The following is a 13717-nucleotide window of genomic DNA, read 5'->3' as shown; positions in this document are numbered from 1 at the left end:
ACACAGAAACATCAATTCCAAAGAGCACCTGCACCCCTATGTTTATAGCAGCACTGTTTACAATAGCTAAGCTTTGGAAACAACCCAAATGCCCAAAAATAGATGACTGGATCAAGAAGATGTGGTACATATATACCATGGAATATTACTCAGCGTTCCAAAAAGATAAACACATGCAATTTGCAGCAACATGGATGGCGCTGGAAGGGATCATGCTCAGCGAAATAAGCCAGAAAGAAAAAGAAAAATACCGGATGGTCTCACTCATAGCAGGAATCTAGAGAACTTAAATAAGGGACCAGGAAAATGAATATAAGAAAGTGAAAATCAAAATCAACAAAAAACTATGAACCAGAGACACTTTTTGGGGGGTGGGGGGCGGGAGGGGAAGGATTGGGGTCAGAATGGGGCATTTGCAATTGTATGGGGGAATATAAAAATAAAATTTATTATTTAAAAAAAATAAATAAATAAAAATATTTTAAAAAAAACAAAAAAGTTTATATAATGGGAGAAAAAAATTACACAAGAGTGTTGCATTAAGCATTATAATAAGAAAAGTGATCTTTAATAAGGAGACCCAATCCATTTAACAATAAACAATTGCCCTTACAAAAGAAATATCTAGAGCCTCATAGATAGGTGGAAAAAATAAGATCTCACTATCAAAATATGAATCTGCATATGTGAGATTGTGGTTAGATTTCTCCATTGCTTTTCTAAGAAAAACAGAAAAATTTCATAGAAGACATTTACTTCCTCCACCATCACCACCACCACTGCCATCACCTCAACCTCTTTTGATTCAAAACCCTTCTCCCAGTTCAACCCTCCCACTGTCAATCTCCTGCCCATCAGTTGGGATTATTCAGTGGGAAACTTCAAGCATTAATGCAGACAGCTAGTCTTTTGTATTAGCTACACATCCCCTCTGGATGGTTGCTAAGGCTTCTCTCCCAACATTTTTTCCCTGAATAGCCTTCATTGTAGCCATGTAGCATCAGTAATTTTAATCTGTGACCCCCAAAGCAGAAAGGTCTACCCTTTTGTCTAAAGCATCCAGCAAAGTCTGATCCATACAATTAAAGGGAAATGAATAAGTGAAGAGAGCTTGAAAGAAAATTAAAGATGATAAAATTCAAAACAGATGTCATCTAATTTACAAATCTGACACATGGTCCAGCAGGCCAGATAGTAGACTTCAGGCCAAAGCTATAAGATTATCAAAAGAAAACCAATTAGCATCCTATTGAGAATGAAAAGCTGAAGCAGACAGGAGACTTCGTTGTGCCAATGACTCTGAATTAATTGGGTGGGTTTTATTGGCTGCACCAGGTAAGCGCATTTGTGTTTTTCTTGTGTCTGCGTTTTAGAAAGAATGTTTATATCTAAATAATAAGCAAACTGAGGTGAAATAACAGGATAGCCAAAGAATTTAGACATTAATTCTGAAGAAGTAGAAAAGAGATTCAATAATTGTGAGTTCAAAAAACAGAAGGTGTCAAGATAGGGGATGAAACAGACCTTCCAAAACTGTGTGACCCAAAGTGATCTTTAAGCAGCCTCTAAGTGTTGAGCTGTGTGCCACCAGGGCCCAGGCGAAGCTGGGGAAGGAGAGGCTGAACTTCTGGAACAGGATGGGCAGAGCAGTCCATGATCACTGGACCAGCGGACACCTTTGCCAATGACTGGTGCCCAGGGGAATGCTCTGATCAGGGACAATTAGTCACGGGTAGTCTTAGTTGGAAGTTAGGTTTGAATCGAACTTGGGGATGGAAACTTTGAGGGATGGTAATTGTGTAAAGAAAGCAGGGGTGGGACAGAATAAGAAAAATGGGAGACAGGAAAGCAATGGGAAAAGGCAAAAGGGGAAACTGAGGAATAGTAGAAAGGGTACCTGTACCCAACCCCAGGTTCCAAGACAGGATGGGGGGCCCTCAGATCTAAACTAAGTTTCTTCAAAACTTTGCCAAGGCCACCAAAGGCAAGTTGAGGTACAAAGAATTGCTTGTAAGAAGAATTTTAACACAGAGTATATGATTAAAGCTTTCCTAAACTTTGGCAAAAGAGTGGTATGTTTGTTGTTTTGGCAATGATGGTGAGATTTTGTGTTTTTCTTTGTTTTTAAACTTCAGCCCTGGGGGAGAGGGGGTTTTGAAAAGGGGAATGAAAGGTAAATTATAGTCAAAGTCAATTGGGACATACAAATCTGATTTTATTATAATCAGGAAGCGATGACATAATGGTGGAAGGAAATAAGACAACAGTATGCCAGGAGAATGAAGGGCAAATAGAATAAGGAGATTATGTTCACAGGACAATGACTCCAGGAAATCTGCCCTCCTTGGAGTAGTGGCCCCAGAGTTTTTGGTTTATCCTAAATTCCATGTAATGAACGAACATCAAAGAAATGGATTACAGGGGAGAGCCAGGAATTTGAGGTTCCTTGTGGCCCTACTGTGCAACTAAGCAACAAAGCCTGCCAAAACCCTTCTCAAACTCTTTACAACCTGTCCTTCCAGTCTCCACCATGACATGGGACTTGCATCAAAACCTGGCACTAGTGTAATATAGCCCCTAAAGGCCTGGTGAGAGCGGAGTAAGACGGCTTCTTCCTGAGTCCACAGCAGAAACACAGAGCCGGGAGCCAAGTTCTCTACAACTTGGCAAAGAAGGCTGCTTGGGTCTGATCAAGCTTCCAACTAGATCCTACCACGTGTCAAATTCTGTGCTAGGGGTTTTTATTGTGCTATATTATTTAATTCTCACAACAATAAAGTCTTTTAATATGAGTCAGGCTTACCAAGTCTTCATGTTTAAGCAAAATGGTGTAAACCTTGTGGGCAGGCAAGAACAAAGTAAAATTAAGTAAAATTTTCTGGCCAGGCACAAGCCTTTCACTCTAGGTCTATGGTAGTTCTTGGAGAGGCAGCCACATAATGCCCAGACATCAGCTGACAGAATTTTCTTCATTTCTAGTGCAACAGATCTCAATTTTTTTTTTTTGTATTTTATTTTATATATTTTTTACGTCATTTTTTTTTCATTTTTGCACAATGTATGCTTTTTTATCTTGGTTATAGTCCCCATACAATTCCCACCCCCCTTATTTTGTTGGTAATACCTCCCCACCCCACCCCCACCCCCATAGTGTGTCTCTGGGTTACAGTTGCTTGTTGATTTTGATTTTTACTTTATTATAATTAGTCTTTCTCCTGGTCCCTTATTTAGGTTTTCTAAATTTGTGCTATGAGTGATAGGAAAGATCTCAAATTTTATTGTGACGATGAGATTTAATGTTCACAATACTTCATGGATAATACAGAGGAATTTTAAAGGAATGTCAAGGGTGACTTTTGTCTACTGTTCCCAAGAGGAGGACCACTAACCTTTCTCTTAGCTTCTAGAATGCCCTTTTTGTGCCTCTCTTCCCATCAAAGGTGGCCTTTTCCCTAGACTCCACTTTAAATACCACTCAGCAAGGGTTCTTCCCCACCCACCCCTGCCCTGGTGCCCTTCTCTCCCCTGAACCTCTCAGCTCTCATTGCCTCTCCACCCCTCCCCACCTGCAATCCTGTCCAAAGTGTTCTATGGGCAACACCCCGAAAATGGGGAGAGCTAAAATTCACAGCTTGTGTTCTCTGAAAGGAAAATTAAGTCTTAGAAGTGCTAACAAGAATTCCCACTCTTTTAGGCAAGACATGTTTATACAAAGAGAAATTGATTTGTTGAGAGCAACTGTTAGCCTGGGGAATGTGCATGAAGAGGTTCAGGACCTTAATTAAAAACATGTGGTGTTGGGTCAGCATCCCCCCCTGCTAGGAAAAGCAGAATGTCACCTCACCCCACCAAGGTAACCAGAGCTTTAATGAAAAACAAGTGTATCTTTTCCATCAAGAGAGGTCTATGGTTGTCGCTTGTGTAAAAAGAAAATGGTTTCAGTCATTTGTGGCGGTAGCTGCAGTGGTTGTTCCTCCTGAAAGTGAAGGGAAGGAAGAAAGGGCTTCGGGTTTTTGCCCCTTCTGACTGAGGGGGTTACAGCTGACATGTGTTACCATTTATGTCCCATCTGGTGTTCATTTCTCTGCCATTTGTCCTTTCTTAAAGCAGCATTTATGGTGATGTGAAGGCCTGTAAAAGTATTCCAGGAATTTGTTTATCAGCAAGAGATGTAGGTGGGAGACATCATTATCAGCTTTGGAGGCGACAACAAGAGCTGCCCAGGGAGAGCAAGGGCCCCAGACAGTGGGCTCTGCAGTGTGGGCAATGTGTGTGAGGGTAAGAAGGGGGCAGGGCAGCCCTGCTGAGGGGTGTGGGCAATGCAATTACAGCTCAGCAGGGGAGTCAGGCCCTTCCTGTAACACAGCGTTCAAAGTGCAAGACAAACCAAGAAGAAAAATAGTGCCTGTGGCTTGGCTCCCCATTTCAAATAGACAGGGCACCCCAAAGCTTTAGCTTGGAGGGCAGAAGTGCTCTGCAGGGAAAAGGGGAGAAACGACTGATCCTCACAGCCCCTGTGGGGGGGGGGGGGCTGCTTAAACAGTTCTGCTAGACCCTGTGACCCAGCTAAGTGCTATTTTGTTCCCCAAACACTCTTGTTCCTTTTTGGTATCATTCATAATTACATTTTGAACTGCTCGCACAACAGTTCCTGAGTTTTAAACACTCTAAGAGCTGGGGATGACAAAGCTGTAACTGGTAACTGCAACCCATTTACCACACCAATGGCAAACACTGCACACTATCTGGTTGCAAGTCTCTCCTCCTTGTGGTGTGAGTGAACCCCTTAGCAGCTTTGCTGCATCAAAGAAAAAGGCCTGTGCCCCGGGCTGCTTGAGATTCTCTTTTCCATTTTCTGGTCAAGTGCTTCTCAGACCTGGCTGGGTTATGGGGATTGTGTCAAGGTGGACATTCAGCATTGCTGAGGCTCGGTGAGGCCTGAGTGTATGTCCAGCAGCCTCAGATGGTGCTGATACCGCTTTTCGGTGACACCTCTTTGGAAGCCAGGACAGAGACTTCAAACTGGTTGCTGACTCTTCTGCCATGTCCCCTTCCCTCTCGTATTGCTTGAATGAAAAGTAAGCAAAATGAGCATCCACGTTAGAGTGGGCACTTCCTATATCGGGTGTCTAAACTGTTCTCTTTGCAGAAAGGTCTGTGTCTGCAATGGCTCAGAATTCAGCCTCAAAGTATAAAGATTTTTTAAGCCAACTATTTTCTTTCCCAGTTTTCATGTGCCCATACAGTAGGGAGGCCACTCTCCTTTAATCGTGCTTTAGGAGGCATCAGGCTAAGAAGAATTGTGTGGGCCTCCCTGGTGGGAAAGGTTGTATGGTCCTCCCTGGCTTTGAGCAGGTGAAGCTTATCTTCCAGGTGTGGTATCCCCTGAAGGAGGCACCTTCTTCCTGTGTCAAATATCCACTCTGCATAACAACCACCCAGAGTTTTGCCACTGGACTTTTTCATGCCCACTCTCTATGGGCTACACTGTCAAATGCATTATGTTATGTCATGATTTCAGCAAGCTGGTATTACACTGCCATTTATCCTGTTTGTATGTGACAAAAGTGAGACTTACGAGTCACACAGAGATTTGCCTCATCACTGAAGGACAGGAGATTGGAGTCATGAAACTAGGTCTCTCTCCCTGCAAGGCCATGTTCAATCCATTTCCACAAGCATATTCTCTGGAAGCTTTTATGTGAATGAGATAAATCATGGAGTCATCACATCTCAGCAAAGTTCTACCAGGGGTGTGACCACATTCTTGTCCTCTTATAATGGGGCACCTGCTGATCTCTGCTCTTGTCCCGAGCAATAAAGGCAGAACCGAGGATCTAGAACCAAAACTTTTTGTCCTTAGTTTTAGGATTTGGGTGTAACTATTCTCAAAATTGCAGTCCCAAAACAGATGACAGTGCTGTGGCTGGGACACCATCTAGCATTCTTATATGACTGATGACCCAATAAGTTGCTCAAGAGAAAAGAACATAAGAACTGAGGACTTCACTGTAGATTTGACACATTAGCTTACTTGAACAGGAGTATATGTCCTAGATGTGTGATCCTAAGTCAAGTTCATCAGATAGATATTAACTAATATTTCTCTTTTTTTTTATTATTTAAGGAGACAGGAATACAGGCTGCCTGTCTCCACACTGCCAGTTCTAGATCTCCTGGCTTAGTGAGAGCAGTGAGCTGCCCGAGGCCAATCATTTCTAAGGGGAGTCCCAGCTCACATGGAGGGAGGTAATTAGGCCTCCCCCAGGCTTCCCTAGAGGTGCTTTTAAAAACTTTACTTTGGCAACAGAGACCAGGAACTGTTCAGACTGGAAATCATCTGAGCCTCTTGTAATGTGGCATGTTGAGTTAAAGCCAAGTTAATATTTAGGGGATTATGGAACTCTGACAAAGATTTCTGTAAAATAACCTCTGGAGTTAAAAGTGACAAATGGAAAAGAAATAGCAACCCCTGTATGAGCCCAACCCAAAGGCCTCCACCCTCACCCCCATAATAAATGCACAGGGGACCAGTGGCTCCTCCCCAACTTTCACTTGGTGATGCATTTCCTTCTCTAGAAGGAAAGCAGAGTTTAGCTCTAAAAGGTCTTTGTTTTTAAATGAATTTTGTTCTGTCTTTTTATACTAAATTTAAAAACCAAGAGGAGAAGAAATTGAGGAGTGGAGAATGTTTATTATAAACCCAAATTTCTATCGACCATTTCTTGACCTTTGAACCTATTGCAACCAAAACTTACCCTAACTCCCTGACAACAAAGCTGTGATGAACCCAGATTGATGGCCAGTGACAGAAATTTCTCTCTGATCCATCTTGCAACTTTGGCTGCCTCAGGAATCTTCATTATCTGTTCCCTGTCTCCTGTGTTACGCAAATCTCCAGATCATAAATGGAGGTTGTAGAGAAAGTCTTTGTGTGAGAATTATACTCATTATTGGCAACACCCATCGGCCTCTCATCCAGACATCACTTCATTGGCTCAGAAAAGAGATTTTTACATTTCACGTCTTCAATCGTATTTGGCCCTTTGAAAACCTCTCTTTTACTCACATTCTTGATGCTTGCTTCTCTCCATATTTGATATCTATCAAATGACATCGCTCAGCCCCTCAGCACCATACCAGGAGATGCCTCACGGTCATCTGGTAGACTTCTCTAGGCTTAAGGGCAGGAGTAGGCTGGCTTGAGACACCAAGGTGGTCTTAGTTCATTTATTCCACAAACACTTCTGGTCCTTGTTGGACAAAGCCCTGTGCCTGATATGGGGAAACAAGGAGGAGCAGGAATGCCCCCACACCACCCTGGAGTAGGGCTGCCAGATTTAGCAAGTAGAAATACAGGACTCTCAGTTAAATTTCAGATAAAGAACAAAATTTCTTAGTGTAGTGTAATACATTTTTAGTATGTTCTACTAAGGACATACCTACACTAAAAATTGTATTTGTCGTTGGTCTGAAATTCAAATTTTTCTGAGTCTCTTGTAGTTTCCCTGACAACCCTACCCCAGAGGCACCTCACCTGCTTCTCTTGGGGTCAGTGGATGTCCAGGTCTAACTCAGGGATGCCAGAAGGCACTTTGAAGAAGGAGTAGCACTCCTAGCTGCACAAGCTCCCACTCACTCAGCCATGGTGCCTAATGACCAACAGTGGTAACTGGAGATGGGAGCAAGGAATTAGCTGAGTGACCTCTGACACCACCAGGGTCTGACCTCTCTGGGATATGGAATATTGATCTGCTTATGTCAAAGTCACAGATGTTTGTTGTATGTATTAACACAAGGCATAGGTAGAGCAATAAAGTTCTCAAAGGAAAAATTAATAATAGTGATAACAATTAATATTGATAGCTAATGTCTGTAGCTGCCTATTATGTGCCAGGAGAAGTGCTTAACAATAATTCTGTCATTTCATCTTTCCAACAATTTGATGAGCTAGTAAAGTTATTATCCCCATTTCATAGAGAGGAAAATTGGTATAACGAGTTTAATAAATAAAAGAGAGATCTCCAAAAACAATAATCTGTCATTTCATCTTTCCAACAATTTGATGAGCTAGTAGAGTTATTATCCCCATTTCATAGAGAGGAAAATTGGTATAACGAGTTTAATAAATAAAAGAGAGATCTCCAAAAGTAAGAAAACTTTATTTTATAAAATGTCAGAAGCTGATCCAATAAATTTCTCAACTAAGATTTACTATAATCATATAAAATGCGAAGTTTTTGGGAAGGAAATGCTATTATTTTAATGGCTGTTATAACCCAGAACTTTATACAAAAAAAAAAACTTAGCAAATTAACAAGAAATTAGTCTTCTAAAATCTGATATATTTTGAGATTTAAAAATTTGTATAATGCTCAATATCTGATATGCATATTTGAGTGTATTTTGTGCTTCAGAAATTTTCAAGTTTTCATAAAACCAACTATGGAAATTTCTGAAATAAAACTAAAAAGTTGAAGTGTCTTTCATTTTTGAAATGTGACTAGATTCCACATAGATTAACATGGGTTGAAAAATAAATACTCCCTGCCTAAGCTTCTCAGGTTGAAAGGGTTCACTGGGTCTTTTAAAATTAGCCTAGGTGATCATCTTGGTTTGTACAGTACCGTCTAGTGATAGCACAATCTCGGTTTCATTTATAGTAGGAGTAAAAGTTCAACTTGTAGAACCTTCTGGCTAGAAGATGTCAGACCCACATCTGCTTGTGGGCCAAAGTATTATGTATATGACCGAAAGGGCAGCATGTTCAGGATTAGCTTTCGTTCCCATGTACTGATCCTTGAAATCTACTTATGTGTAGGTTAGTAAAGCATGTATGGAAAATAAATGACCATTATGTCAAAACCATGGACACTTACAAAAATGATATTAAGATGTTTTCAAATTTTATTGACACTAGCTTATTTGGCCATAAACAATATTCTGATTATCTAATGGATGGTCTGCTCTCCTACCCAACTTGTATATCAATAACAATTTCTGGGAAGGACTAGTAGAAACTAACCACTGAGAACACATAACTCTGAACCCTTCCTCAGGGTCGGGATGCTTCTCTGACCAGTCAAAAAAGCTGTGATATCCAACCCTGCCCATTAACCTCGGCAGTGCCCACCAAAGTTCATTAGCCATGCTGATGAATAGATTTTTGTGGATTATTGTCCTTTATGCTTATAAAGGAAAAATTAATACTACCTTCATATTATATAATTGAGAGTAGTTATTAAAAATTAAGGCAGTTCTATCTGGTTTGTTATTAAAAGGCAGATAAGAGACTTTAGATGCTTACTTTTTTGCTGCAATTGTAGCCCCTCAGTGAGTATCTATGAACTATTTCTGCAGCTTATCTATAAGCTCCGGCTCCACATAAGGTCCTGTGTTAGCCTCGGAGAGATTCAAAGTCTTATCACAAAGCCCCTGTCTTAAAGATATCATCTTATTGACACAGAGAGTGTTTTATAAAGTTTGCTACAAAAGATATTTGGACCTCTCTTTTATGGAAAATCTCTTTCCTCCAACACATTAAGATTCAGAAAGATTTTTTTCCTTTATAATACTGAAAGATTTCTTTGAATTTAATACTGATTTCCTTAATATTAACAAAACAATGAGTTTATGCCATCTACTTGAAATGTTCTTATTCTACAGTTTTAATACAAACAAATTTGTGCATGTTAATTTTTGAAACAATACCTGGCATGAACATTATATGAAATACATGCTTTTGGAGAGCTAGCAATATGGTGGATGACCACTAAAATGTTTTTTTTTTTCCCCTAGAGTATCCCTTCAAAAAAGTATTTTCAATACAAAACTGACAAAAACAAATGTTTCTATACTTCTGGCAAATAAGCTATTGAAGCAACTTCAGAGACTTATGTCCACAGAAATTATTCAATAAATAATTGTTATGTGACTGATCAAAAATTTATCAGGCAAAGTTTTCAGTTTTGAGTAAGAGGCAGTTAAGTAGAGATTAATATTCTCATGAATGGGTATATGTGGTCAGCATCCAATACAATGATTGCTATCCCTTTAGGAGAAAAACCAGCACTGAAATGGAATTCCCTGAGAAGCTGGAAGAAACCAAATTCACTGCAGCAGTAAATGAAGACCATGAAAAGCTCCAAGTTAAAATCCAAGCTTTCGAAGACAAAATAAATGCTGGGAACAATACTCCTGGCTCTATCAGAAGATATAGCTTGGGCCAAGTTTCCAAAGAAGTAAGAAAAGACATTAGATTTAACAGGTACAAATTTTGTTTGGTTTTTAAAAATATGTACTTCATGTTTGCTGTTAGTTTGTTTCTACTTTATAGGATGGTAATTAAGTCCCTTTTACCTATAGCCTCCTACAGTTCCACCCTTTCGTGAACAAGATGTCACCCTCAGGGCTTTCATTAGCCAAAAAAGTTTGCTTTTGTAAGGGGAGATACAAATGTAAAACACTATGGCTTATATCTTAAAAACATCTTTCAAATACAGATATGCTAATATTGAGAAGACTGTCAAAAGCTTCCCTTGATTTTTGATGAAAATGCAGAAGCAAAAATAGAAAAACAAAACAAAACAGATGTTAAGTACACCATTTTGCAGTCAAATTTGCCTTGAAACTGATTTTTAAATCATTATCTTTGAAGGTGACCTAGATCTTGTCCTACAACACTTGTTATACAACTTGGTCTTATTTATTATATAACTTGTATTTTTTATCTAATCTGTGAAGAGCATCAATGTTCAGTTTCATACTCTAGAGGAAGCACCTGTTTGTGCCAGTGTTGTTCTTCTTTCTTTCCTTCAGTAGTGAGTAGTAGCTCAACTACATTATCTGTCTTAGTTTCCCTTTGCTTGTCTTATAGGTCAAAGAGCTTGGCTTTGCACACTTTGCTACCCAAGGGCGTGAGTTCAGATGATGGGGAAGCCATAACAAGTGAAGAAATACCAGTCAGCATCTCTCTTTTAGAAATATGCCCACTTAGCCGACGAAATGACAAGTCAACCTTGAAGTCAGACATTGATGGATCACAGCTGGGAAATTCTTCAGTTTCACACCCAAGTATTATATGTATAGAATCAGAGAATTTTCCAGAAATGGTTACAGAAAACCATGAAAAAGAAGCTCCAGAGACAATCGCCAGCCCTGTGGAATACCAAGATCAACTCTACTTGTACTTAAAGGAAAACCTCAGCAAAGTGAAAGCATATGCTGTGGAAATCGGGAAGAAGATTCCAGTCCCTGATCAGTGTACCATCGAAGGTAAGTGCTCTGAATTCCCCAAATGAGAAATTTCAGAAACTTCTGGGGAAAAAACTTCCAATCACATAAATTGCCATATTCTTTTCTGGATCTTATGCAAAAGAGATTGTTTTGAAAATACCCAGACACCTTTACATTATTTTAAGTTCTTGGTTTAAAAAAAAAAAAAAACCCGCAATCATCATTTTGATTCACATGTTAATCTACTTAGGTGCACCTAAGTTCACCTACTCTTATTTTTTTTTTTGAACCTTAAGGTATATCGTTTTTGGTTCTCTCTCCCTCATGTTCGGAAAACCTTGGAAAGGGATCTTTGGTCCCCCAAGAATGCCAGAGGCATTTTCCAACCACACAATCATGCAAAGGAAACATGCAGAGCAAAGGCTCCAAGAGATTTTTCTTTCATTCACTCAACAAGCACTTGTAAAGCAGCTACTGGGTGTCATGCACCCTGCTTAAGATTCAACTTCATGTAGGATGCAACTATGACCCAGAGATAATCCCTATTGGAATACAGAATGAAAAGAGAAAAACCATCTTCAGGAAGTGATGTAGATCAAGAGCCAGTGAGAGTTTGAGCTAGAATACAAAGAAAGAAAAGTGTGCCCTTTTGATCATGCAAAACACTTTTAAAAACTAGTGGACATTAATAAATGTCCCTAGAGCTCTGAGGTTAAGACAGAAGGGTGAGAAAAAGGGATAGGGAGAAACAAGGAATGCCGGTGGAAAAAATAATAATGATAAAGGTTGTGGAAGTGGGGGGAAAGGAAGAGTAAGTAGGAGGGAGGGAGAAATGAGAGTAAGAAAGGGGTGTCAGTGGCTAGAACTTCCCTCCCCTCAGATTCATAATTTAGGGAGTTGCCAAAAAAATTCAATAAGACATTAAGTAATGACAGGATGAGTAGCAGTCACATTGGCATGGAGGCTAAAGGGTAAGGAGTGACAATGATCACATCTTTATTTGCAGTTCTGACATTTTATTCATCATGGACTTTTTGTATAATTTGGATTTTTAAAAATACTATTTTTCTTGACTACTGCATTTGCTGGGAGTAGTGCCCTAGCCCTGGCCATGGGAAAGATGATGGGTTTAAAAGAGGTACCAAAATGGCAGGGTGCCCAAGGCAGGCTCACTGTTCTAGAAGTGGGTGGAGCAGGTTTGGTGCCTCAAAGGCACCGTCAGGTGAATTAGATCTTGCTAACAGTCATTCCTGGTCAGCAGCTTCATCTTCTCTTGAGATTTAGATAAAGGTCTAAGCCCTCTTGATGGCCATGTCATCTTTTCACCAGCTAGAGCCCCATAGAAAAAAACCATTTTCCAGAAAGGAACACAGTGGAGGGGTAGTGAATCTAATAAATGGCTACTCACTTGCTGTCAGCCCCCACAAGTCTTAGATTCTAGAAGTGCCCCACAAACTCTCCTTCTTATTCCTTCTCCCACTCCAAGTCAAAAGGAAAAAGGGCTCCAGCATTGGTAATGGTAATCATCATTATATAGCGTGTCTGCATAGTGTCTGACATTTTTAAAGATGTTTGATTAACATCTTTTAAAGATGTTAATTTATTGACTAGTCTTCTTAAAACTTTTTTAAAGGGTCACAATAAAAGTTATCCTTTAATATTAAATAATGAAGATAGATAATTAAATATAGTAGTACTTGGGAAGAACTAGATATATTCAAAAAGCAACATGAGCTTTTTACAATGGCCTATTTCACTAATAATCTATGTATTTAATGCATAGGTTGAAGAATTTAACATGAGAGGTTAAGTGAATTTTCCAGTTTAAGGATGTCTTAGTAAATATAAGGTGAGGCACATTTTTATCTACTAGAATAGATTTTTGTGTGTTTAAGTTTAGCCTAAACCATTAAATATATGGTATAGAATGAGATTTTACCTTGTGAAAATGCGAAGTCCTACAGAGTTACTCTAAACATCTCCTTGTCAAAAGCACAAGGTATTTCTTGAATTATTTTGGGAGTATAAAAGTTAAACTAGGTGATTTGGTTTTTACTAAAATATTGAATGAATCCATTCTCTTTAGCAAAAAAAAGAAAAGCTTTTTTTTCGGATACTGATGTTTCCTACCCAGAATAACCTATAACTCAGTATTTTCTTAAGTTGACATTTTGAAATTAATTCATTGTTTTGTAATTTCCTGGAAGCTCCTAGGAAATCTCTTGCTTAGAGATGTATATGAGGGAGGGAAGATTTATGGCTCACTGTAAATGCATCCACTGAGAAAGGATGGCTGCTCACTGCAGGGGACATAGTGTTATTATTTCAGAGATGGTGTAAACTATTCAGCAAAATGCCAGCAGTCATCTGCTGACACAATTTTCTTGTTGTCATGAGATCACTCGGCTCAACAGTATCACATTTCTTTCCTTGAAAATTTATTTGAGAAAGATATAGGCTTAGAAATTGTGTTATGTTTCAT

The 13717-nt window shown here is 39.4% G+C and overlaps 1 protein-coding gene across 3 annotated transcripts in view; it reads left to right on the top strand.

Annotated features, from left to right (window-relative positions):
* Positions 1 to 13717, top strand: part of VEPH1 (ventricular zone expressed PH domain containing 1) — a gene marked incomplete at both ends in the record, with an annotated part of 188363 nt that overhangs the window by 90706 nt on the left and 83940 nt on the right. For all 3 annotated transcript variants that reach the window (XM_084231249.1, XM_084231248.1, XM_084231247.1), the window contains 2 exons: positions 10058 to 10267; positions 10877 to 11274. In XM_084231249.1, coding sequence (XP_084087375.1) covers positions 10058 to 10267; positions 10877 to 11274 — 608 coding nt within the window. The remainder of the gene's footprint in view (positions 1 to 10057; positions 10268 to 10876; positions 11275 to 13717) is intronic.

The sequence above is a fragment of the Talpa europaea genome, assembly GCF_964194135.1.
Source record: "Talpa europaea genome assembly, chromosome: 4".
Taxonomy (NCBI): domain Eukaryota; kingdom Metazoa; phylum Chordata; class Mammalia; order Eulipotyphla; family Talpidae; genus Talpa; species Talpa europaea.
This window is presented reverse-complemented; position numbering and strand designations above follow the sequence as displayed.